At 44.8% G+C, this 24,496-nt stretch overlaps 2 protein-coding genes across 11 annotated transcripts in view; one reads left to right on the top strand and one right to left on the bottom strand.

Annotated features, from left to right (window-relative positions):
• The window catches only part of LOC133350570 (rho GTPase-activating protein 24-like), a 101,819-nt gene extending 96,072 nt beyond the window's left edge, over window positions 1–5,747 (top strand). For all 9 annotated transcript variants that reach the window (XM_061565044.1, XM_061565043.1, XM_061565046.1 and 6 more), the window contains 4 exons: window positions 720–793; window positions 1,478–1,599; window positions 2,106–3,036; window positions 4,187–5,747. In XM_061565044.1, the coding sequence (XP_061421028.1) occupies window positions 720–793; window positions 1,478–1,599; window positions 2,106–3,036; window positions 4,187–4,394 (1,335 nt within the window). In that variant the 3' untranslated portion in view covers window positions 4,395–5,747. The remainder of the gene's footprint in view (window positions 1–719; window positions 794–1,477; window positions 1,600–2,105; window positions 3,037–4,186) is intronic.
• Window positions 5,748–8,171: 2,424 nt separating this feature from the next.
• The window catches only part of LOC133350571 (mitogen-activated protein kinase 8), a 39,647-nt gene continuing 23,322 nt past the window's right edge, over window positions 8,172–24,496 (bottom strand). Inside the window, exons 3-13 of one of the 2 annotated variants that reach the window (XM_061565049.1) lie at window positions 24,144–24,273; window positions 23,045–23,103; window positions 22,029–22,167; window positions 21,212–21,377; window positions 19,189–19,260; window positions 17,390–17,572; window positions 16,367–16,491; window positions 15,243–15,306; window positions 14,405–14,482; window positions 12,140–12,311; window positions 8,172–9,668 (exon numbers count right to left, since the gene is read on the bottom strand). In XM_061565049.1, the coding sequence (XP_061421033.1) occupies window positions 9,644–9,668; window positions 12,140–12,311; window positions 14,405–14,482; window positions 15,243–15,306; window positions 16,367–16,491; window positions 17,390–17,572; window positions 19,189–19,260; window positions 21,212–21,377; window positions 22,029–22,167; window positions 23,045–23,103; window positions 24,144–24,273 (1,213 nt within the window). In that variant the 3' untranslated portion in view covers window positions 8,172–9,643. Of the gene's footprint in view, window positions 12,312–14,404; window positions 14,483–15,242; window positions 15,307–16,366; window positions 16,492–17,389; window positions 17,573–19,188; window positions 19,261–19,682; window positions 19,755–21,211; window positions 21,378–22,028; window positions 22,168–23,044; window positions 23,104–24,143; window positions 24,274–24,496 lie in introns of both variants that reach the window. The other variant, XM_061565050.1, reaches the window with a different exon arrangement.

The following is a 24,496-nucleotide window of genomic DNA, read 5'->3' as shown; positions in this document are numbered from 1 at the left end:
GTCAACAGATTTATTTTCTCTAAACAAACACCTCTTTGCTGCTAATAATTGTTATTGCAGAGAAGCTGTCACAATACGGTAAATGCGTTTCCCCGATTTTGTATTTATTAAAATGTAACTGCTAATTAATGGTGTCGGCGCAGAGCTGAAAGAGAAACGTATTAGAATTATGGAACGGGAAGCATTTTGAAAATGTCTTAAGTGATAAAGGCTGGGCTCTGAATGAACTAATTCCAATTATGCTATCGGTACTGTGTCATTAGACAAAGAATCCATTTAGAACACTCACAGATCAGCTATCACCCCTGGGGGCTAGGTAATACAGAATGGCTCATGGAAGAAGACATCACAGAACTACTACTTAGTTTCCTGCAAGTTACCTACTAGAATCCACCCTAGGTGAGGGGCAGCATTTTCTACACACCCGTGCTGTGTAGAACTATTCATCACGTGGCAGTGAAACATTGGAGAGTGGGCCGAGACCATCAACTCAAAGCACTCCAGAGCCCCTGGCTTAATCATGGCCAGCTTCTCGGATTAGAACGCAGCTCAGCGCTGTCAGCTCATTACTTTGGCCTCTTAGCCACCCGCCCACCGATTTTTATTTATTTATAGCATTTTAATACATGTTAACGTATTTAGATATTAAAGTCTCATTAATTGATTGTGCTGTTTAAAAGTCTTGCGTGTGTGTGTGGTGTGTTTCTGTCCGGTGGCAGGGAGTAAAGGAACTGACTCAACTTGCGAACAGCCTCCCACTCGCAAACTTCAACCTCCTCAAGTACATTTGCAGGTAAGTCTCTTCCCCACTAAAATGTAATTCGCCGTCATTAATTTAACAAGGCAGCCCAGTGAGGTGGATTACTTGTGGCCAGAGAGACGTGGAGATGTCAAGGGCCTCTTTTGGAGAAATTACCGAGTGGCAATTGAGGTTCATAAAAAAAGTTAAAAAGGATGGCTAAAAAACCCAAATTACTGATATTACATGGGGGGGGGGCAAGGGGGGGGGGGCCTTCATCCATTGGTGGATAGAGAATGGTTGATATATCGATCTATTTTTGTAGTAATCTAAGCAATGACTCGGTACAAACAAACAGGGCCAGTGGCAAGCACCACCAACACCACACGAACCAAAATGGTTCTTGTCGAGGAGCCGTTTTTCTCAAGTTCTTTGGCTTTCATCAGAGTAATTTTGCATTTGTTCATGTTGCCACAGCTTCTGAGGGAATAACTTTTGTGAATATTAAAGATGCCGTATTATGATGAAAACAGTTTTGCAGCACCTCTAAATCGTACAGTTCAAAATTTGCCTTTGAACGACACTACGGGTGGTCGAAATGCATTGGTGCTCTTTCTGTCAAAAAAAAAAGCTGAATCCCTTTTAGCTCAAAACAGAGTGCTCGCTAATACACCACAGTTCAAGAAGACAGGCTGGTGTTCTAACCAGTGTACCGACATATGACATCTTTGCCACCAGCTTCCTGTACGAGGTGCAGTCGCACGCCAGCATCAACAAGATGAGTATACAGAATCTGGCCACCGTCTTCGGACCAAACATCCTGAGGCCTAAAGTGGAGGACCCAGCGACCATCATGGAAGGTGTGGGCGGCTTTACCGGGTCGATCCACCACGATGGATCGGCAACGGGTGACATCGCGGCCTCATCTGCATTTGAATCGATCACTACTGGACATGTGTAAAAGAGCTTCATTAGGTTTTTTTCCGGTAAAGTAACGTAGGTAAAAAAGAAAATTAATAAAAGTAATAATATAAATAAAATAATAAATCACGACGTTTCGGAGGCAACACAAGTCTCCGTCATCAGGTGGGACCGTCACAGCTAAATTTACTGTATCAGTAAATTTTGGTGGATAGAAATCTAGCTGTGACGGTCCCACCTGATGACGGAGACGTGTGTTGCCTCCGAAACGTCGTGATTTATTATTTTATTTATATTACTTTTATTAATTTTCATTTTATTTTTTACCTACGTGACTTTACCGAAAAAACCTAAGAGTACGAGTCCTTGCAGTCACGAAAGCTTCAAATCTAGCTTCACAGCTCATCGGATTCCTGCGGTCTAAACACGTATTTCCGATTTGCAGGAGCGACGACGGTGCAACACCTGATGTCCACCTTGATCGAGCAGCACGTCGTGCTCTTCGCGCGCGGCCCGGAGGCGCCCAAGTCGTCTCTGAGCAGAACAAATGGGACCGGCTTCCGGCGGAGGGAGAGCGGAGTGTCGTGGGACGAGTCGAGCGCCCCTGCCCAGACCGACGGGGGCGCTTTGTCATCGCCCCTGAGCCTGTGCGCGGAGCAGCCGGGTTGCTACGAAAAGAACGGACTGGGCTTCCAAAGCGGGTCCTTGTCACAGGACGTATTGCAGAGCTTGGCTCAGGGCGGCATAGCCTCCGAGCTGTTCAGGGACAAACCGTTCAAGGCCAGGAAGTACTCGTCGATGAGGATTTCGGTGGGGAAGCAGATGAGGCCGTCGCAAAACGCGGCCATCGCCAACGGCGACGAGGGAGCGAACGAGCAGGGCCGCGACGACAGGACGCCGAGCGGGTGGGCCGGCTCGGCCGACGACCCCAGAGACGAATCTCACTCCCCCGTCCAGCGGAGACCAAACAGGGACAGTCCCGGCGCAGGCATGGCCGCCAACCGCCAGTCGACCTATGACAACGTGGCACCTCCAGGCAACGCGGACGGATCGCCGGGCGCGTGCGAGGGGGCCATGTGGTGCAGCTCCGTCTCAAAGCCCCCACGCACGCGCAACCACGCGTCGTCCTGTGGCGACGAGCCGCCCGGCACGAGTGACGACGCCGCCGCCGCCAGGTTTTGGCTGGACGACGCGAGGGGTCAAAGCGCGGCAGCGCAGAGGGACCGGCTCAAGTCCAGCGGCAGCGACTGGGATCCGATGCTCTCGCCGACGGACTCGGCCAGTTCGATCAACACGCAAATGCTGAGCAACTTGATGGCGAAGATGCAGATAGAGTTGTCCAAGCAGAAGCTCGATTACGAGGGCAAGATACGGAGGTGAGTGTGGTTACGCGAGGGCGTCTAAATGCTCTCCCGTCTGCCTTGCGGCTCCTTGTGAGATTACGAAAGCGGCATTGTTAAACGCGCGCTGCAGGCTGAGGTTTCATCGTCTTTGCTCTTGGTGTGTTGGACTGTCTTCCGAATCGTGCTGCAGTTCTCAAAGCGGCCGCGATAACGATTGCACGCATCTAAAAGGAATCCATTGGAATGCGATGGCAAAATCTAAACGTTCATGATTGACCTCATTTAAATACCTCCAAGTTATTTATATTTCCATTTAGTCTATTGGTGCTTTTTGTTGTTGGTGTCATTGATCTATGTACTGTACACATCCGTCGTCATATACATCACCCTCCCAAAACAGTACAGCGTTTGCACGTGCCACTAAGATGATAAGCTTTGGGAAAACTGTGCAAGGCATGGTTGGTGGATTCATGCGAATGGTGCCTGAACGAGAAGAGCAATTTCAGGGAAATGTGGTGTTTGAGGCAGTACAACAATTAGATTTCTGCCATCTGTGCAGCGCTCGAGTGCCTTACTCCCATTGAGTGTGGGTTTTTTTTCTTACGTACCTCTGGCTTCCTCCCACACTCAATTCAAAAGGGGAATGACCAAATGCTCATGAACCTTAAAACTTTCCTGGGTAATCTATTAATATACTAAAGATAATAATGCCCCTTATTTACTTAGGAAAGTCACACCAAGTCTCAATAATAATTTTAAGGAGGGTCCACAGCTACTTCGGATATTTGGCTCATTCTGTTCGTGACTGTGCCACGTGGGTGGAAACCGGAGCACCCAGAGATACCCACACACGAGGTGCTGCTAACAACTCAAAGCAATGCACAGTTAGATCCAAGAATCCACAGCCTTGATAGCCTCCCCGACACTTGGAATTGCCACGAAGTACTCCCATACAAAACGTTGAGCAGGCTCAAGCCTGCTCCGCTTCCAAGCTTTTATAACGAGATCTGACGCATGCATGGCGATCTGCTCGTGCACTTAAGATACATTCAGGGCAGCGGGCGGGCAGGCAGGCAGGCAGGCAACACTTTTGTCGGAACGAATAAAACCGGGAGCTGGCTTTAATTGAGGAGGAACGTTCCATTTAATCTTTTTCTGCAACCTCCACGCCTCCCACAACCAGCCTGGAGACGTGCAAGCAGGAGCTGCAGGGCCGGGTGACGGCGCTGAGCGACGAGCTGGAGCAGGAGAGGAAGAAGACGACCATGCTGGAGATCCGCATGAGGAACGCCGAGAGGGCCCAGGCGGACGCAGAGCAGCGCAACGCGGCGCTGCAGCGCGAGATGGAGGGCTTCTTCACCACGTTTGGAAGCTTGCAGCCGCAGCAATGACCCCCCCGCCCCGCCACGGGAGTTGCGTCTTGCGCGTGGTTGTTTTATCGCGATAACAGAAAAAGTTTTGCTCGTTGCACCTTTCCCACCCCCCCCCCCCTACACGTTGTCGTTTTATTGTTGTTGATCCCTGTAAATGCTGATAACCTAACTGGAACGTGCGAAGTATTTCATGTGATGAGTTTATTTTTAAAGGTTTGTGCCCTCCATTGGAGGGCGGTATTGCGGTTGTAGCGACGATCAGGGCGTCGCAAGTCAGATTTCTTCTGTTCACGTATTTATTAGGCATGTAATGACTCACCTACCCTCATGATTCGATTCAAGAATCGATGTTATATTGTTGTGAATGTAGTGCCGAGACCCAATTGCATACAACAAATTGAATATTGACTCTTAGGACGCCACGATTCAATGCATGTACCAAAACCATAATTGTAATCGGTGAATCTATGCATCGTTACATGCCTAGTATTTACAGGTATGCATGCAGACACATACATATATCATAAACACGTCTGTGCTTGCATACAAATTGCACGGGACCAGCCCAGCGTAGCTCGATAGAGCAACAGGCTCCGGATCAGAAGATACCCAACTTCAAATTCCAGTCAAGAGATGACCCAGCAGATCATTCCTCCCAGGGTCCAGGAAAAAGGGCAGTGCCTGATTAATTGTATTCAGCGACAAAACAACATTGTTTTATGAATGAACTGGCCCCTGACACAGGATAGTGTAATTTCCACCGCCGATCCAGTAAATATATTTCCATAAGCTCCTCTAGGAATATGGGAAACTAACTTTTAAAAAGTAAATGTATACGGCGTCTATATAAACCAGTGACCCCTTGATTTAATATAAGAAACTACCAAATCTAGGATGTGGGACCCCTATATGTTTTATAACGAGGTCAAATACGTTTAATTATGTATTGTATTTTACTAGTATGTATATGAAATACAAACTATTGATATATCGAACTAGGAGTGTCTGACCAGAGTGATAGTGATTCTAATTTCAGTCTCCCCAGAATACAGATAAAGGTGCGAGGCTAACAACAGTATTTGTCACAGCAATTTACTTGTCTTTTATTTGACAGAGACCTAATACAATGAATAATCAAATGAGGAAAAGTAGAGTACAGTACGTAGTTTTTTTCTCTCCTAACTTTTGTTGTAAATTAATCATTAAGGCCGGAACTCCCAGAGGTGGTTAAGGAATTATGTAAGCTGTGCAGAGCAGACCCACAAAAAGCTTTGCAAGCGAGTGTATTTAAATTTCGATTTAAAGCTTTCGTGACTGCAGGGATTCATCTTCTTGGTTCTTTCGGTAAAGTCACGTAGAAGGGAAGTAATAAAATAATACAAATAAAACATAATAAAATTCTCACGACCTTTCGGCTACAACGCAAGCAGCCGTCTTCAGGTGAAGACTGCTGCTCGCGTTGTAGCCGAAACGTCGTGAGAATTATTTTATTGTTTTATTTTTTTATTTTATTACTTCCCTTCTACGTGACTTCAGGTGAAGACGGCTGCTTGCGTTGTAGCCGAAACGTCGTGAGAATTGTTTTATTATGTTTTATTTTTATTATTTTATTACTTCCCTTCTACGTGACTTTACCGAAAGAACCAAGAAGATGAAGCGAGTGTATGTTTACCTCTACAATATGACGATTCTGCTCAAACTCATAAATCGTAAACTTCCTCGAGACCAAAACCGCGTCCACAATGAGATCACGAGTCCTCGTGGGGCATTGAACGATCTTATTTGGTGACCACCCGAGTCGCCGAGCCCGGAGAGAAGAAACTATCTCCGTCTGCATAGATTGACGCGACGATAATGTGTGCAAAGTCAAGATGCATATTACCGTGGGGCCTTACGGACATTAAGGGTTCCATTTTACTTAAGAATGTACGTCTCGTGGTGTAACCTTTTCATGCGCTGAACAATATTTAGTTCCGAGTCACGTACATCTTGAAGCCTTGAAGCCTAAAATTAAATTTCCAGGTACGTTGGTGTTGAAAAGGAATTTGATTACAGAGTGCACAATCTCGTCCGATGGTAGCGGGCGACTTCATGCAGGTCCGACACCGCACCCTCAGAGCTTGGTGATAAAAACAATGCATTGTAATTTATAAGCTTTAAAAATCAACTTGCGTTGCCTTTCGTATTTATCGCTCCATTGCACATGGTATGTGTCTACGCCTTCAGTTCAAAGGCCGCTGCAATGCGATACTGTAATAAAAGTGCTTTAAGATTTTAGCTGCGTTGTACGCAACACAATATTTTCGTTTATTTCCAACTAATGTACTTATGATTGTGTCTGTGCTTGTAAATTAAATTTGTTACAAACGTACGGTTAATTTCCCACGAGTGGGAAGTCGATCACACGTTGTTTAAGTTTCAGTGTTCGTCAGGGGTTATTTCGTATGCAAGTCGTAAATACATACCTGTCAACCCATACGGTTCACCCCTATTCCTGTACAGGGAAATTGAGTTCATGTCCATACGGCGTACAGCCATTTAGATACTGGGAAAAATAACTTTTTTTTGTCTGTTTGTTTTTCCCTTGTGACGGGACTTTGTCGGATGAATCTTGAGATTTTAGGAGCACGGGGTGACCAATAAGGTCTGAATTGGTCTATAATAAGGGGTTGACAGGTATGTAAATATCGCAAATTTTGGCAATGCGTCAATGGGAACGTGTACGGACAAGGGTGTGGGTTGTGTCTCTAAGTTAACAACGGTGGCTGGATTCTGTGCGATAACGAAGTGTGTCCTGCTTGCATCTAAACGTTTAGCCACAAGGTATCGCTTTTGTCGGCAAACCGTTCACTTAACTGCATAAATCGTCAAATATTCACACTGCCATGTTATCCATTAACAGTATTTCCTTTACCAAAATGTATTTATCATGAATGCAGATGACTGTGTAGCATTCGGTACGACTGTTACTTTTATATCGTTCCAAGCAGGCTGTAATAAATTTAATTGAAGCAAATAAACATGCAAGGTTATAAAGCATTGTTTTTTTTAGTAGTTTTTTTATTTAGCATTCTCTTGTCTGAGACAGCACTGAGTTGTACAGTACATTTACTATCAGTTAATGCATGATTAGTTACAAACTTCTATTTTGTGTTACATCACAGCCAAATATAGCAGCAGAAGTTAGTATATGGGGGCTGGATTACAGATCATGATCTAAAAAAATGGGTTTGGAAGCCACAGCCGTGTGGAGTAGTGGATTCTTAAATGTGAAATCATTATTTTGGTACAGGCAAGCTTTTTTTAAGGTGATAATGCAAAGTGCTTTGCTACACGATGGTAGATTAAATTAGTTGTGAGGATATTAAAACTCCATTTTTGTAGATTCTCATCCAGCCACATATATTCTCCTATTTGCTATTTCCAAAAACACAGAGCGAAGCGCCAAATGATATCGGTGCATGTGAATTATACCAAGATAAACCCTTTGCCAGAATGAAGACAACTTGAAAAAAAATGTAATGCGACTGTCAAACAAAGCAGCAGCAACGAACCAACGTTTGTCAAGACAATGTCTAAGCAATACACGGCAAATGATAACCCAACAGACAATAAATAATGTTTAAAAAATATACAAAACAGAGTAAAATGGAAGCACAATATTTACTGCTACCAATGAATGACGTGAAAAAGGTAGTGTGCACTGAAGTACATTTTATGTAAAGGCTTTTACAGGAATAGATTTATAGTGCCTCATTTGCAATAAAGGCAAGAAAAAAGCCCGATTTTGTTAGAAGAAATAAAAATGCAAGTTATCACCCTAAATGCGAGTTATTCACCCGAAATGCGCCCAATTTCATCAGACCATGGAAAGCTAAGCAGGTAAACACCTGCTTATCACGAGGATGGTTGGCCGCCATGGCTTGCTCGTTGTGTCCCGGAGATGTTAATGCCCGAGTGGCATCCGTCTCATGGGCGGTGGGTTTAGCCAAACGCCAATTAATGGAACTGCCCAAAAAAATCTCAATGCAGGGAAACGTTCGGCAAAGAGTCTTGAGGCTCAGCGAGTCCTTCCCAGGTAAATATTAGATGGCATGAATAAGATGCGTTTCTGTGGGTTTTCATTATGGGATTGGACCAAACATCTGCAATGAGAAAGATGGGCTACGAGTTAAATAGTACAGTACCCCATGGTCCTGGGCCATTGCTCATTGAAATTTTAACTCTCAAAAACTATTTGTAAAAAAAAAAATTTACTGCCGTGGCAAAATCGGTGACTTCCACTCTGTCAAGGTGTCTTGGAATAATAACACCCTCAATGTTTATAGAGTTAACTGGTATACATTTGTCTGAACAGAAAATTCCAAAAACCCAGTTTGTGTCTTACAGAGCATGTATGTCAATGGATTGTGTTTTATATGGCCAAGGCCCATGAGAATGTAAAGTGTTCTGTCTGAACACAACTGACCTGTTGTGTCACTACAGTTTAAGAATATGTCGTCGCTAATTATTCTATTATTCTTGTAATAGGGCGTTCATGCAGCTTATTTCGCGCTATTTTGCTCGTAATCAAAACGCAACACTCAAAGCATACTCTGCAAAGTCGCACGGCGAAATAATTGTTAAGCATCGCAATGTTACATTGGACAATTTACATGCAGTAAATCATTGGCATATGTGTTGCATTTAACGCCGTTTTCAATATTGGAAGTATAACATGTATTTAAAAAATGTTTTATTCCCCATCCCTCTGCAAACTACGGTTGTACCAAAATGTAGATTTAAATTATACATTTTTAAACCAGACAAGTGGATTACATGTCTGCTACACGTGGCCACAAACATTTTTGATTGTTGGCCACAGTTAAATGGGCGGTAAAATATAAACCGATGTATTTAATGAGGCCACAATACACGATCAACTATATTCCTAGGCAGAATCCAAATTTGATTTACAACGTATTATACAGGCGAATATATAAAACAAAAAATTGAAAGGTAAAAAAAAGAAAGTTCGTTCTGGTTTAACGACGCAAGCGAATCCTGCGCATATCTACTTGGGCAGCTGCGGGTTTTTTGTCGTGGCGCAACGGTGTCTTGCAAAGTGGCCGGCCGTGACAGGACGGAACGCGGGGGGGGGACACGCGCCGCGAGAGCAGCGAAGGTGTGCACAGGTGCGGCGGTTTCAAACCGAGACATGCCGACCTGCTCACAACGGGCCGGCGAGTCACGGCAACACAGTATGCAACATCTTCCCACTGCCCCTCTCACTTCCCATTGGTAATGGAACACCTACAACACAAGCAGAGGAGAGCGAGGTGAAAAACGGTGCGGCACGCCGGGCGGTTAGTCGTCGACGACGCGGCTCGGTTGCAAAAGCCGCCGCCAATCCGCATGCACTGCCGCGGCTCAAGCGCCAGCACAATGAACGCGTTTGTTTGCGGTGCACAAGACAAGTGGGCCACTGTCAATAGAAACGTTGTGGCAGAAATTGAAGAGTACGGTAATGGTGTTTTTTTTTCCTCATTTGGGAAGTTAAAATATTAATTCGTAGGCTAAATACAATATTTACTTGATGACGACATTCGTTCCGTAAAAAAAACGCCATTTTATTTCGCCGAGTTACAGATGTTGTTTGCTTTGTATAGTGTATTATATTTTAGATTATATATATTTTTTTAAACCAAATTACTCAAATCGTTTTCTGAATTCAAATGGTGCCAACACAGGTTTCTATTGAGCCAGGTGCTGATGTGGGAGTGATTAATAAACGCAGTATAAAGGGGTTATTTTAAAGGCAATAAATGAATACAAGCTTTGTAAACTATAACAAAGTACTTCAACGTAACATTTAAAGACAATGGCTTTTAAAAAAGAAAACATGATTTAATGTTTTTTGATTAAGCTTTAGTTTATTACATGACAACAGTAGTAACAATATAATTTAAACATGCATGAGCATTCTGGGTGCTATTTTATAGGCTGTTGTATACTGTGAGCCATAATGTGGTATCAATGTGTTAGTTTTTTTTACATTTGAAGTATATAACCCTAATGCAGTTTACATCTTAAAATAAAATCACTCGATAGTCAGCTCTGCTGAAAGTAATTACTTTTTTAATCTATTAATATTCACCTTAAAGTATTCTCAAATCTCAAAATATAATTGGTCTCTTTCGTACGCCATTCCGATATCCCGAAGTATTTTCACCTACCAAGCCTTGTTTCCACTTAACCAAACTCCCCACGCTTTGCCGATTCACTTTCGCCTCAACCATCTTCGCACATGCCAAATCCATCCACCCACCGACAAACCCGTCCCCCCACATTCAACTAACACTTGAACGCCATCGTCAAATGCACTTTTCGTCGAGTACAAAACAAAGTAAGCAATAGATAAATAAATACATCGCAACCTGACCAGCGCTCATAAATTAACTTGCTCACCGAACCCTTAATCATCGCTAAAAACAAAGAGACAAATAAAGACACGCGCACGCGCGCACGCGCACACACACAAAAGACAAACGGCAGCATCTTGAGGTTTCGCACAGTTTGCCGCTCTGCCCTGACAGCTCGCGTCTCATTGGTATATAGTCGCATGCAGCCCTGGTAACGTCGACAGCGTGGTTTTTAAAAAAACCCATCGCAAACGAGCATCATGCAGCGGCCGTAACGTCACTGCCGGCAACGTCGCGTCGTAATGAAAACGCACGGATTAAATAGCAACACCGTCAAAAATGCCGAGCCCATCGAATTACAAAAAGGCCATTCATAAATGCATCATTGTAAATCCTGGAGGCTTGAGCACCATTCGTATCGCTCACAGCCACCACCACTAGATTTAGTTAAGAGAATTAACTAAACTTATTTTATAGTGAACGTTCCTAGCTAGCCCAGACTTAATTAAACCAAGCCACCATCTGCAAATAGCAAGCGCTGTTGCGCTTTACATATCGATATGAGATCACTTTGTGGGATTTTTTGTGCGTCTAAAATTACTTATTTTTGGCACATATTTCAGGCCAAACATATTTGAACACAAATAAATAGGAGTTGCTCAGCTTGCATGGGTAGAAGCTAAATGAGCAGAAAGCCTGATGCAAAGGGCTTTTAAGTGACCAGGTAACCATAAGGAAAATGATTAAAGCAGTTTGTATTTAATGTGTTTGTACATTACGGCGAGGGCCAATTGAAATCACTGGAAGCAATTTTATCTATTTCGGAAAAACACCTGCCCCCGTTTTTGTGCAACATTTTTTTTACCCGAGTGAAGGCGTACACAATTTAAGCACGCCGTTCTTTTTACATATCCAAATCACTGTTTATGACGAGTGTTGCCTTGCAGCAGTTTGGACCCGACAATATCCTCTGTCCCATCCAGCTTCAGCACAGCTACGTCTTTAGCCTGGGGCGAGCCTTCATGAGGGGCCACTCGGAAACTTGGCGAATCTCGAGCGAAAAATATTTAGATCAGTCACAACTACCTACAGCATGCAGTGGCCTACGCCACCGTATAAACGTCATGCAACCGAGATGACCCTAGTTTGCTATCGACGTTGACTTAAAGGCGAAACTATCGTGTCGGCGCTTCCAGTGATTTCTAAGCAGGCTACCCTGAGCGCCGTCGCACCGTGACTGGCCTTTGCGGGGGAATGGGGGGGGGAGAGGGGCGAGATTTTGGTTTGGTGGCACCCACTGCACAGCGCGTGCACTGCTAAGGGCACGGGTGGCAAGGGTGGCGCAGGCAGTCGGCTAGTCACCTGCAGCAGCCGAGGGGCCCTGCGGACGTCTCCAGGCTGCTGTCCGTGTCGGAGGCGAGCGTCTGGTCCGTCGACATGGACGACACGTCGTTGATGGGCGAGCAGGACGACGGCGGAAGGCTTGGCGCGTCGCTGGGCGCTGCCGCCGCCGCCGCCGCGCTCACTGTGCCGACTGCCACGGCAGTGCAGAGAACGCCCGCCATTTGGTACAGATCAACGTCCCTTGTTCGGCCGTGTGAGGCCGTTGAGATTGGCAGTAATAATTAAATTGCAATAATAATTTAGTACAATTTGATGTTCGTGCCATTCGTATAGCACAAGCCTCACACAAAAGCCCTGGTTTTTTTTACAAATTGATGCCGGTAGAAAGCATTGTTGTATGCTTTACCCAATGAACTAATTAAGTAAAGGGCCTTGGTTATGTATAGTGGTGAATATTTTTTGTGCAACTAATTATGGGCAATTTTTATGTATTGGGACAATAATGTTGGCACAAAAAAACCATGAGGCCTTACTACTCTTGCGAACAATGTCAATATATAAAGTCCACTTTACAGTTTGCACTTGTATGCTACCCCTCGTCTACGTTCCCCACCTTCACCAACCTGCACTGACCAGCGTGGTGAAAGCATGGGCAAATAGCCTGCACGGTGTGGGGGGGAGACCCTTGTCCAGAAGTGCGTGTAATGTGCACTTTAAATGATGTGGCACGCTTTGGTCATTCTCCCCAGAAATTGCAGCATGCCTGCAGAAGTTGAATTGTCCACTCTCGCCAAAATGTCTCGGGTGGCTGGTGCTCTGAAGTTTAGGCTCTTCAGCCTCCAATAAAAAAAACCGAAATTTCTACGTAGGAGCTGAACCCTCCACCGGCATCCTTATTTACTGTGTATTTGCAATTAACAGTCTTTTCTGCATCATTCGCTCTTCCAGTGTTTCTTATGGCTCATTTGCATCAAATAGATTTACACTTTGTCGGCTGCTCCCAGGTCTTGCTTGCGAAAGACATATTGCATCTCAACAGGCCACCATCTAGCATTCAAAGTTGACAATCTGATTGGTCAGGGTGTTCCAGGTTGTCAAAATGCAATACAGTTTTCTTGGCGCGTTAAAATAATATACAGGTTATAAATAAATAAAAGCTAATCCTTCCAACGAGTGATGTAAGACCTTGCGCCTCCAGAATAAAAGAAAAAACACATCTAACAAACTTCAAATATAAAACTAAACTGGAGAACGTTTTTTTATTGACACTTGTTTTTTTTTGGCAGATAACTGAGACTAAACATGTAAGAGCAAGGGCTCTTGCGTGGATTCGAACGAATTACACAGGGTAACGATGACCTGATCAGGAATCTAAGGCGGTGAAATCAATGAAGCACTGTTCAGTTGAGACGTGTACTCAACTATTTTACTGACCACCGAAGCTCTTGATTGGTGGCCGAAAAGAAAAAAAGTATATTCCCCCCCCCCCCCAAATGTGTTAATTGTTAGCTACAATGTAGCCAACATCCCCCCCCCCCCCTGCAGAAATAAACAAGGTCAGCATTTATATTCACGAGTGTGGCAACACTGCCATAAGTGGCTGCAATAACTCATAATAGGCTGATGACAAACACAGCCCTAAGGACGACGACGTTACAAATGACTTGAGCAAGTAGAAGTGACGCACCCCACGTGTACGGGTTTAAAATCGGGCCGTGGCGTCTTGTCTCACACGTTGACGCAGATCAAATTGCTGATGCTTCAGGCTGCTGTAAACGCACGATATTTCCTTGTTATTGGCTTTCGGATGTGGCCTTGAACCTTAAAAGACGTAGGGTTTTTTTGTTTGTTTCTTCTATTAAAAAAGTGACAGATTGTGCCACTTGCAGTTCTGCGTGTCCGTACGCCAGCCAATTTATGCGCTTGCGACTGTCGCACCAACAGTTTTGTGGAATCGGCACCATAAAATAAACATGACACTAACTTCTTTACACAAATGCATTGGTACAAAAAGAAGGTACACACAGCATCTTACTTTGTGTAAGAAAAACATAAAAAAACGAGACTATGATATTGATATCATATAAGCTGAAGCCAGTGGGTATTTTGAATTATGTCACCTTACATGTTTACAATCACGTGCTTCGCTTTGTTTGGTCCAAAATCCAATGTGAAAACGGCTACAGGATGTATGAAATGGTGCCGGGTTAAAATAAAAACGAACGATGCTCGCCGTTATGCTTGCTTAAAGAATTCTTCTTGTGACAGCTTCTTGTGACTGACCCGAGGGGGAGGGCTGTCCCTTCACCACTCCATTCCGATTCCTCTCCTCCCAGTCCAGCACTTCTTTGTAGATTAGCTCTGAAATGAAGAAATGGGTGTGTCATTACAAATGAGGCATTTACTATTTCGAGGAAAAGAACCGGAAGGCAGAGTGATCTGCTGACCCTTTTTTGATTCGTCCGTCAACATCAGAGTTTTACACCCCCATATTGCAGATCAGCAGGGAGTGGCGGCACAGCGGTTTGCTCAAGTGTGCCGTGAACCCGGCAACATGAGTTCGATTACCGGTCACGGCTAACATCAGTGGCGAACGGTATCTGAACTGATACTCCTCTTCTCCAGCCAATGCTAAGCAGTGTGGTGAGCTAAAAACCAAAGGCGCAACATGGCATGGGGAGACTGCCGTGGTTTAACAAAGGCCTGGAAACTTATGATATAATCACAGTGATTACTTGAAATTGCTGTTGCAATTTGGAACATCAAGAATGTACTCCTTATCGTAATATGGTAGTGTTGAAAGAAAATGCAGAATTTTATCAGGATGACTGCAAAATCCAATCACATGCAGCAGAGGTGGGACAAAGTCATTGTTATGCAAGTCCAAGTCGAGTCTGAAGTCATCAAATTCATGACTCGAGTCTGACTCGAGTCCAAGTCACATGACTCGAGTCCACACCTCAGAGGTGGGACAAAGTCATTGTTATGCAAGTCCAAGTCGAGTCTGAAGTCATCAAATTCATGACTCGAGTCTGACTCGAGTCCAAGTCACATGACTCGAGTCCACACCTCTGACATGCAGGCAGCACAAATGGTTATCATTTCGTGCAGCGCACCTCACCTTTCCATTCATCTATGCTATGCTCTCTCTCATCCAGCTGCTTGTCATAAATCTTTGGTGGAGGCTGAACGAGAAAGTGACGGAAGAAAAACACAAGCAACGGTTAACTTTACTTCAAGAGAATGACTGGCTGACATTTGAGCAAACAAAACGAATTCCATTTCCTCAGCTCACGAACGGCCTCAAGGGCAGCGTAAACCCCATTACACGCGGCCACACCCAGAACAATTTACTGTCGCGCGGTGTGAAATACAATGTTCACAAATTCATATATGATTACTGAGGTTGTTAAATACATAAATGCATCATGGGACCTCCTTTGTCAGTACCAAAATATGATAATAGGTCTAACACTGTTTGAGACGAGGCTCAAAAAAAAGCTGTCTCCGGTGTGGACCAATCAGTTTCAAGGACAATGCATTATCAGAGAATGTTTTTTGTTTGCATTCTGACCACAAGCATTGTGCTTAATGCAGACATGATTCCTTGTGAAAGGTTTCAGTTTGGTGTTTTAAGATCTTAACACCTGTTTTGTTGCCAGAAAAAAGGGGAAAAACACATCATATATAAATGCACAGAAACAAAATGAAAATGCAACATGTAATTTAGGCCGGCTGGAGAATAGAATTTGCGAGACAATGAAGATGGACTCGGGGGTTTCAGGGTCAAGTCAAAGTGATCTCCTGCTCAAATGAGCCTTGAGCATCGGGGGCGGTGTTCATCTCCCGTTTACAGCCCTGAGCCAGCGGTGGAAGCTTCACATCTCCACGGCGGCGGAATATCGACCCATGGTATATGACCGTTGCTGACGTCCCGCGCAAAAGTGCTACTCAAGTTTTGATCCCAGAAGGAAAGACGGGGGGGGTTGAGTCAAACCCCAAACAGGATTTGAACTCGCAGATCCTGTCGATTGCCAGCCGCTCGCTCTGCCACCGAGCCACCTGGCCGGTTCAGGGTCGAGAGAGAAAATATGTTGGTGGAGAAGAATTAGCACTTAGCGAAGAGGGTTGTAGCAGTGCGTAATGCCAAGGGGAGTGGATTTCCTGACTATGGTGAGGGGGGGGGCAGCAGATGAGAATGAGTGACCTCCGATTGAATGGAGGTTGAAGGAAACATCGACTCACCGCTTCTACCTCGCTGGGGTCATACCAGATGTTGATGTAGGGGTGTGCCAGTGCCTGATCGACGTTTATCCGCTTGGCTGGGTCGATCACAAGCATCTTGGACAGTAGATCCCTGGCTTGGCTTGCTGCAACACAGCGCTGTGTTAGTGACAGTGTAATTTATATATATATATATTTTTTTGGCAACAATTTCCCAAAAACTCTGCAAAAGGCAAATGAAAACCATATCTTGATCAGCGCTCCTTAAGCTTGCATGATCTGATGAGATCAGGCACATTCAGGTTGGTTTGGTTGTAGGCATCGGTGGCTTGTGTGAATATCAAAGGCACGGTGGCACATATCGGTAACTCATCGCATCCGATGATTTGGTGAATCGCACAACAGGTTTCAACGTGTGCTGCGAGACTCCTCAAACCCACTGGGCCTGCAAGGAAATCAGCAGGTGGCAGCACAGATAATGAATCCATGACATTTTTGTGCAGCTTTTGAGTTATGTCCCCTTGCATGCTGCTCTGGGTTTCCGAAACCACATTTCCGATCACACGCTAGCAATGATCGGGACAAACATCCCAATGCAGGACCATCCTGAAAAAGAGTTTTCAGACTCAAGTTAGGTTTTTGTGGATGAACAATGGAAAACGTTATTATTATTATTCATATGTAAGACTCCTTTTATTGCCTCCTCTGTATAGAACAATTTGTGGTTTTATTCTCCATAAGACTCCGTGTCACGATGGGAGTTAATGTTGCTGCTGTGCGACTGCTGTGTAGGGGTTTCCGCCGTTGTGCTGCATGGCTCTCCGGCGAGTTTACGGGCTGTCCCGCGCGACGCCAGACGTTCCGCTCCACGTGCTGGAACTTTTTCATGAACCGAAGAAAACCTTTCTGGAAACAATCGCATCGTTCCTGGAGAAGCTCCCGGGTACGCAAAGCGAAATGTCGGGCACACGGCGCCAAACAAACACGTGCTGGAGCAACCCCCGAAAACGCATCGGAGAGCTAGAGCGTTGCGCCGCGGGTCACCTTTGAGACGATTGTTCTCGGAGTCTGCCGGGAAGAGCACGTCAGGGAATAGCTTCTCGAAGCTGTAGCCGGCGTACTTGGGCCGGTTTTCCACGTAGTTGCGCACGGTGGGCTGCAGCTTCTTCATGAACTCCGCCATGGGCGTGCCCAGCTGCTCGATGATTTTGTTCCACTGGTCGATGTCTGGGTGGCGGCGAGCTTAGGAAAACGCAGCGTGTGCTTGATGGAACCGTATTATTATCTCGCCGGTGCTGCTCTACCGTGCCATTACCGTGTAGCCCAACGTTAAACTTTGACCCCGCGGAGGAGCTTTGGCATCGTACTGCGTTAATCACCGTGTGCACGTACTCTTGTCGGGCGGCGGGGAGCTTTAAAGAAAAATGCGCCGTGCTGCCGACACTGCTTTGGCCATTAATCACGTTATTGTTCGGCGTATGTTCAACTTTAACCAAGCACAGAGCTTTGGCATCGTAGTGCATTAATCGCTGACAGTGCACGCACTCTATTTAGCCTAAACTGTGCCAAATTAAATCTCAATTGGCCCAGGTGAAAAATATACCAAATATATAACGTATATAAACAGAAAGTAAAAAAAAAAACACAAACGCACTTAAAAAACTAAATAATGAACAGCCAAAGCAAATGTAAGCAAAATCGTGATAACGTAAAATGTAACAAATAAACGATATCAACGAGAGCAAAGGAAGTGGGAGGTCATGGTTAGGGAAGGAAAGGTAGCGGTGCAGAGGCATGTCAGATATGGGGGCAGATGTTATCCCTGGAAATGTAATAATGTCTAATTCCTAAAATGTTAGGCCTGGCCTCAACAAGTGCCCCAACCACAATATTAATCTCCGGTCATACCACCGCAAAGGTTGCGAGCAATAGAAATCCACTGTCATTGGGCTGCAAGTGTGGTTAGAATTGCCGAGTCAAGCGGAAGGGAAAAAAACTCAGGCTGCAGTGCAGCAGAGCCCCGTAAAAAAAGGGCCCTCTGCTAACAATTTAGCAGCGGCGGTATGCAGCATACAACAAATTGTAGCTTTTTTTAATGTCTTCCTCAAACTCTGGCACCGGCAATGCTCCTTGTTATTCAAAATAATGGTTTAAAACAAGCAGTGTGCTTGGTTACGGAACTAATATGCAAATATGCACGCACACGTGCATAAAACACAAACGCGTGCAAATAAAAATGTAAAATAAAAATGCTTTTCTTTTTAAAAGTCAGCAGTAAAAAGAAATAAGCCATGAAATAAGTGAAAACAAAAATTCAACATTGTCTAAACTGTAGTAGAACAGAGACGTTTACAGCTATGATTGTGCCAATAATGTTGAGCACTTAAATGTTTGATTGACAAATGAGCATATTGATTTAAGGGTTTATTTCTGTAACTATTAAAAAATGAAACATTTAAATGCTGCACTTCAAACAAAATTACTTTACTGTAAGTCACCAATAGGAGCAAATTTTATTCCGTAGCGTACATAACAATACGCCAAACATTTTGCTCACAATTTGTTAAATTGAACAAATACGAGCTGGAACTGCTGCCTTTCACCCTGCCACCTTGTTACAATCAGTGTAAGTGTTTGTTTCCCTGTGAAGAGCAAAGATTCAATGATAACACATTTGAATGTGCATGGCTCACATTAAAACGAGCGATTCACAACGGCTGTTTTTGTTTTGAATGTCAGGTGAAGATCAAAAACGAACTCTCAAGAGAAGCAGAGCCCCTTGATGTTGTTAGCGAGGACCAATTTTCTCGTCGGCATACTGGGCGCAGCGTGTGCAAGGATACGGTCAGTGCCAGGGAATAGGACGGCACCTCTGATCATTTCTCCCATGATGCACCCTACTGACCAGATGTCAACTGCAACAGGACATGGGAGAGGAATTGGTGGGAACAGTTTACCAGCATGCGGTTGGCGTAACTGTACGGGTAAATAAAAAAAACGCAAACATAAAACAGCCACAAACAAATGGGCACAAATGATATAGGATGACATAATTCAAATAAAAAAATGGCACAACCCTGTGACAAGATTAATCTGCAGACTCTGATGACACTCATGTTTATCTTCACCATATATATTATTTATCATTGCCGTTACAGCTCGGTGACAATGTGTACACACATCCGATGATGGTGGAGATAAAAAAAACAGGGATGCGATCGAGTCAACTTTAAAAATGAGCTCAGCATTTTACTCGTGGTCCCTAGGCTGTTTTTACGTGTGCTCTAAAAGCCCAATGTGTCAATTTCCCAACCACCTAGGCTTCTAGCAAGGATACAGTCTTTACCTGGGAAGAGGATGCGATGACGAATCATTTCCCCAAGCACACAGCCCACAGACCAGATATCCACTACCCAGCATGATTGCGCAGGGCAGACAGCAAACCAGAGAGCATGTAATAGACTTGTTATAAATAAGCAACACGCGTATGGTGTTGAAGCAAGAGCAGCAGTATTATTAGACAACACAGCCAGGTTGCGATGTGTGATGGGTGGGAGACGTTTAAACCTCAAGTGCACCCACGTGTAAATGTGCATGGCAGGTTGCTTCTGGTTTGCCTGCGTAGTTGCTGGGTTGCGGTGGCTGTTTGGGATACGTTTGGTAAATACACAATCGGCTCTGTGGGGTGTTACCGAAATGAGTCATCTGTCGGCATCGTGGGCTAAGTTTCCGAATTATAAAAAATTACTTAAGAGTGCTTATTTTTGTAACTGTTAAAACAAAGAAACATAACTTATGAAAGATGCACAGGTTTGCATGTATTGACCCTGCCAGATGCTCACCTCGTACCAAGTTGAGTGCAGGGTTTATAAAACTGTAGTCCTCGCGATCCACCACGGCACATCATCTTTTCAAATTTAACCAACATACCTCGGTTTCAATACAGCGCAAGTGATTACAAGCTGCGCAACACCTGATTATTGCAAAACGCTTTCCATGTAACTTAGAGAGCACCTGAGTGTGTGCGTACGTGTTTGCCGCAGTTGACATGCGGACAGCTCATTCAAATGTAGACAGAATTCTTGTGCGTGTGTGCGCGTGTCCTAGGTGACGTAGAGCGCTCAGATTAATAAGTGTTCTCTACTTCACGTGGGGGCTATTGCTTGGCAATAATAAGGATGCATGCAGCATGGAACGACGTTATACGGCATGTGGGACATACACATCACACTGCACACAAGAACACTTTAAAATTGAATTAACACTCTTATTGTCACATGGGGCTATTTAAAACTAAACAAATTTTATTTCACCAGGGTAAGGCCCACTGAGCTCTATAGCTCTTTTTCGGAAGTGACCTGGCCACAATGAGAGCTCAACAAAGTGGCTTATCGTGTGGACATTCTCTAAACGCATTTTTCGAAACGTGGAGGAAAAAAACCAGAGAACCTGGAGAAAAATCCACGTGACCATGGGGAGAGACATGCAAACTCCAAATATACAGCAGGCGTCAAGGTCAGGATCGAAGCCACAAATGGAGGGCATAACGCGACTTGGCTTGTAAAGGAATGGAGGAGATTGGTAAACATGGAATGGCGCATAGTGGTGGGTCACAAGGACTGGAGTTTGAGAAAGCCTACTCCAGTGAAACGCCTTGACACATGCCAAGTGCAAAAATGGCACAAAGTGTGACTGACGACGATAACTGTGGCAACCAATGTGCTTTTGCAAATGCACGCCCAATGTTAATTGCGTGCGATGCATGCGTGTTTATATATAAATATATATAAAACGTGTCACACAGAGCCACGCCTGTAACATGCCGAGCGAGTGAATGCACGCGCGAGCCTCAGGTCGCCAAGTTACCGTTCTCCGTGTAGCCCATGCCTAGAATGACTTCGGGGGCTCTGTAGTAACGTGTCACCACGTAGGGGGTCATCATGAAGCTGTTGCCAGCCGTGCGGGCGAGCCCAAAGTCCAGGATCTTCAGAGTGCAGTCGGACTTCACCACAATGTTACTCGGCTTTAAGTCCTGAGAAGAAACGTAAACACAAAAAAAACCCTTTGACGCGAGTGGATTTTGCTGGTAATCCAACGAGTGAAAAACCCATGGGGTGAGGCCAATCGGCCACATTCAGTGCAAAATGGCAACAATCCGTTTTAAATGTCCCATTCAGAAATATCATTCCCGCATGCTTATCATGGCTGCAGCGATGCCACAGTGGTGCGCTTTGAGCCTGGTTACTCAAATCTGATTCCCAGGAATGGCCATCACCAGCGAGTGAGATCTCAGCTGATCCTGGGCCTCCACTTGACCAAAGCCGTGTGCTGACCAGCATGAAGTTACGGCCATAAAAATCCCCCATGATAGATGTGGCGTGAGGAGGCCATCAATCCATTAGTGGAGTGAGAATGGCTGGAATTTATTTTTATTCTTTAAAACTCATAAAGGGTGAGGCTTGCTCATGAAGAGATACACAAGATAGCATTAAAACAACACAGAGAATTGGATATCGTTCAGATTTATATAAATAGAAAAGTTAGAAATGTAATAAACAATCGTCAACATCGTGATGCATTATTTTCTTTCCATACCCGAGACAATTACTGGAATAATTTCAAATATCTGCCCACTACGTGCCAACTCAGCTCAATGGATCTACTCCTCAAACTCTTCGCTTACACGGTGGATGATGCCAGCTGAATGTAGATGCTTGATTCCACACAACATTTGGTAGATGAGATAGGACATCCTCTCGTGATCCAGCTCCATCTGAATCACCTGGCAGAGGTTCGCGTCCATCAGTTCCATCACGAGGTACCTGCAGACAAGTCCGGAGTCACAACACATGCCACAACAACAAAACAACTGCCATTTGCCACTAAGTGTCGGTGATGTCACCACCGCGCTTGTGCCATGCTAGGTGCACTTTAAGGCCACGTGAAGTGTTGCATGCCCGCTGGCAGGAGGTCACGGGACAGACCAAGGTGCCATGGGTTGACCGACCGAGATGAGTGTGGCCGATACACCATTTGTGCCCCTACTATGCCAACTTTCTGTGTTTAAGCCGCTCGGCGCTCCGCTCATTGTGAGCGTCGCTCCTCTGCAACACACGCCCCGCACACGCGTGCACACACACACACACCAGACATCAATCCAGAATCCACGTCCCATAAGCCAGCACAGGTGTTCCAGACTGCAGGCACAAGGCGCGTGTGTTTCCGTGTACACCACTAATTTGGCAAAGCTTACGTGAGGTTTACAAAGAACCTTGCTTATATGTGAACACTCTGGAAAACACCGACTCGTTCATAGTCGCCAAAGTAGGTGGGTGGTGGTTAATTTTCAGATAATGCAATTAGTTCACGTTGTCTTTGAGGTGGTTTGTTGAGCTAAACATTTGTTATTTTAAAATAGATCAAAGTGCACCGTTGCGTCTGTGCGGTGCTCGCATGCCGAGTGTAACTGAGTGCCAATGCTTGCTTCAATCATGTTCACATGCAGTATGATTAATCACTGGTTCTTATCAGGTTTTCAATACAAGTCGTGTATATACAAAAATATATAGCAATGTACTTGCACAATTGTACTGGATTATATAAAACACAAGCCAGATGTACTTTATACAATAATCTGTGCTGCTGTGATAAATGTGATGGGATGTGTTTTTTAACAAGGCATTCATGTGAATAACTTACACGTCTTGAAACTCCTCCAGTGATTTTTGTGGCGTGAAGACATTAAAAAGGCAGATGATCTGCAAGAGATAACGCACGCAAGGCAATTTACAAGTGTGCAGTCGTGATCGCAATTCAACAAAACGATGTACCGATTAGGGACCTAGTTTTCCTCTGCTATCCCAAGCTCAAATAATGCCGCAACAGCAGTTAGCCTATCACACAGACAGTGGTGTGTGTAAACCGAGAAACACTTGGATGGGCAGGATTCTAAAAGTTAATGGCTTATATACATATGGCTTCATGTTTTGAAGTCAAAGCAACAATGGAATTACGTTCATCTTGATGCATCTGCTGTTTTAAAATGGGGTTTATATTGCTAGCATCAAGGTGCAGTCAAACATCTGTAACACACTGCAACATATTCTTGGTTCTTTCGGTAAAGTCACGTAGAAGGGAAATAATAAAATAATAAAAATAAATCAATAAAATTATCACGACGTTTCGATTGCAACACAAGCAATCATCATCAGGTGTGAAAACCACAGCAAGAAAATTGCACTGCAACATGTAACGTATTATTTTACACCGGGAGTTTAAACGATGGATAATCTCACGTAATCTGTCTACAATGCAAAACTGAGTTTGGTTGGATATTGCCAGTACCTCGTATCATTAACCAGAAAAAACAGAATTGCACGTATTTTAATACAGTAAAAGAAAATGCAATTGTATTTGGCGAATCATAATTGAGTGTTTATGTTTCTGGTCTCTACAGTAAACGTAATGAGAATTAGTCCCGCTAATGAAATCAACATGTCTATTTTTTTTTAACGACGACTACTACAGCTCTAATGACGATGGTTAAAATGCGAGTAGGCAGCCAAAGAGCACAGCTGTTACCCCCTCCCTGCTTGGCCAGGCCCCCGACTCTGGTACCCACCCCACCTCCCCCGCCCCCCCCAGAACCCTGCGGTGTCGTGTCAGGCCCAGTGGACGCTCCCACCCTCCCCGCGTAGCTGGCAGAACCCTGCAGGGCGGAATTTTATCCCCACCTGCCCACCCTTTCGCTGGAACTCTCCGCGAGCAACAGCGGCCAAGCGTGTGGTGTCATACGCACGTTTTTGTGATTGACACATTTCATGAGCACCAGCTCCCGGTAGGCGCGCTTGGCATGCGTCTGGTTTTGGAAAGGGCGGCTCAGCTTCTTTATGGCGACGTTCCGATTCTGCATGATGTCATACGCCGCACTGGGGTGAGCGCAGGGGATAGGGGGCACGGGGGAGGAGGCAGCGGAGCAATGTTAGAAAACAAACGTGATGGGGAACGTGGATGCACAACACAAGCCTGCTCGAGCGGCACTCAAAAGATCACGGTGTTATTTGTTTATTGAAACGGCGGCAGGTATGAGAGTACCGCAGGGAATTGTAAAAAAAAAACACATCTTTTTTGAAAAGTCACGTATTTTAATGT

This window comes from Lethenteron reissneri, chromosome 34 (genome assembly GCF_015708825.2).
Source record: "Lethenteron reissneri isolate LAM-NWPU_2019-01 chromosome 34, ASM1570882v1, whole genome shotgun sequence".
Classification (NCBI taxonomy): Eukaryota; Metazoa; Chordata; class Hyperoartia; order Petromyzontiformes; family Petromyzontidae; genus Lethenteron; species Lethenteron reissneri.
Note: the sequence above shows the minus strand (reverse complement) of the source record. Positions and strands in the feature narration are given on the sequence as shown.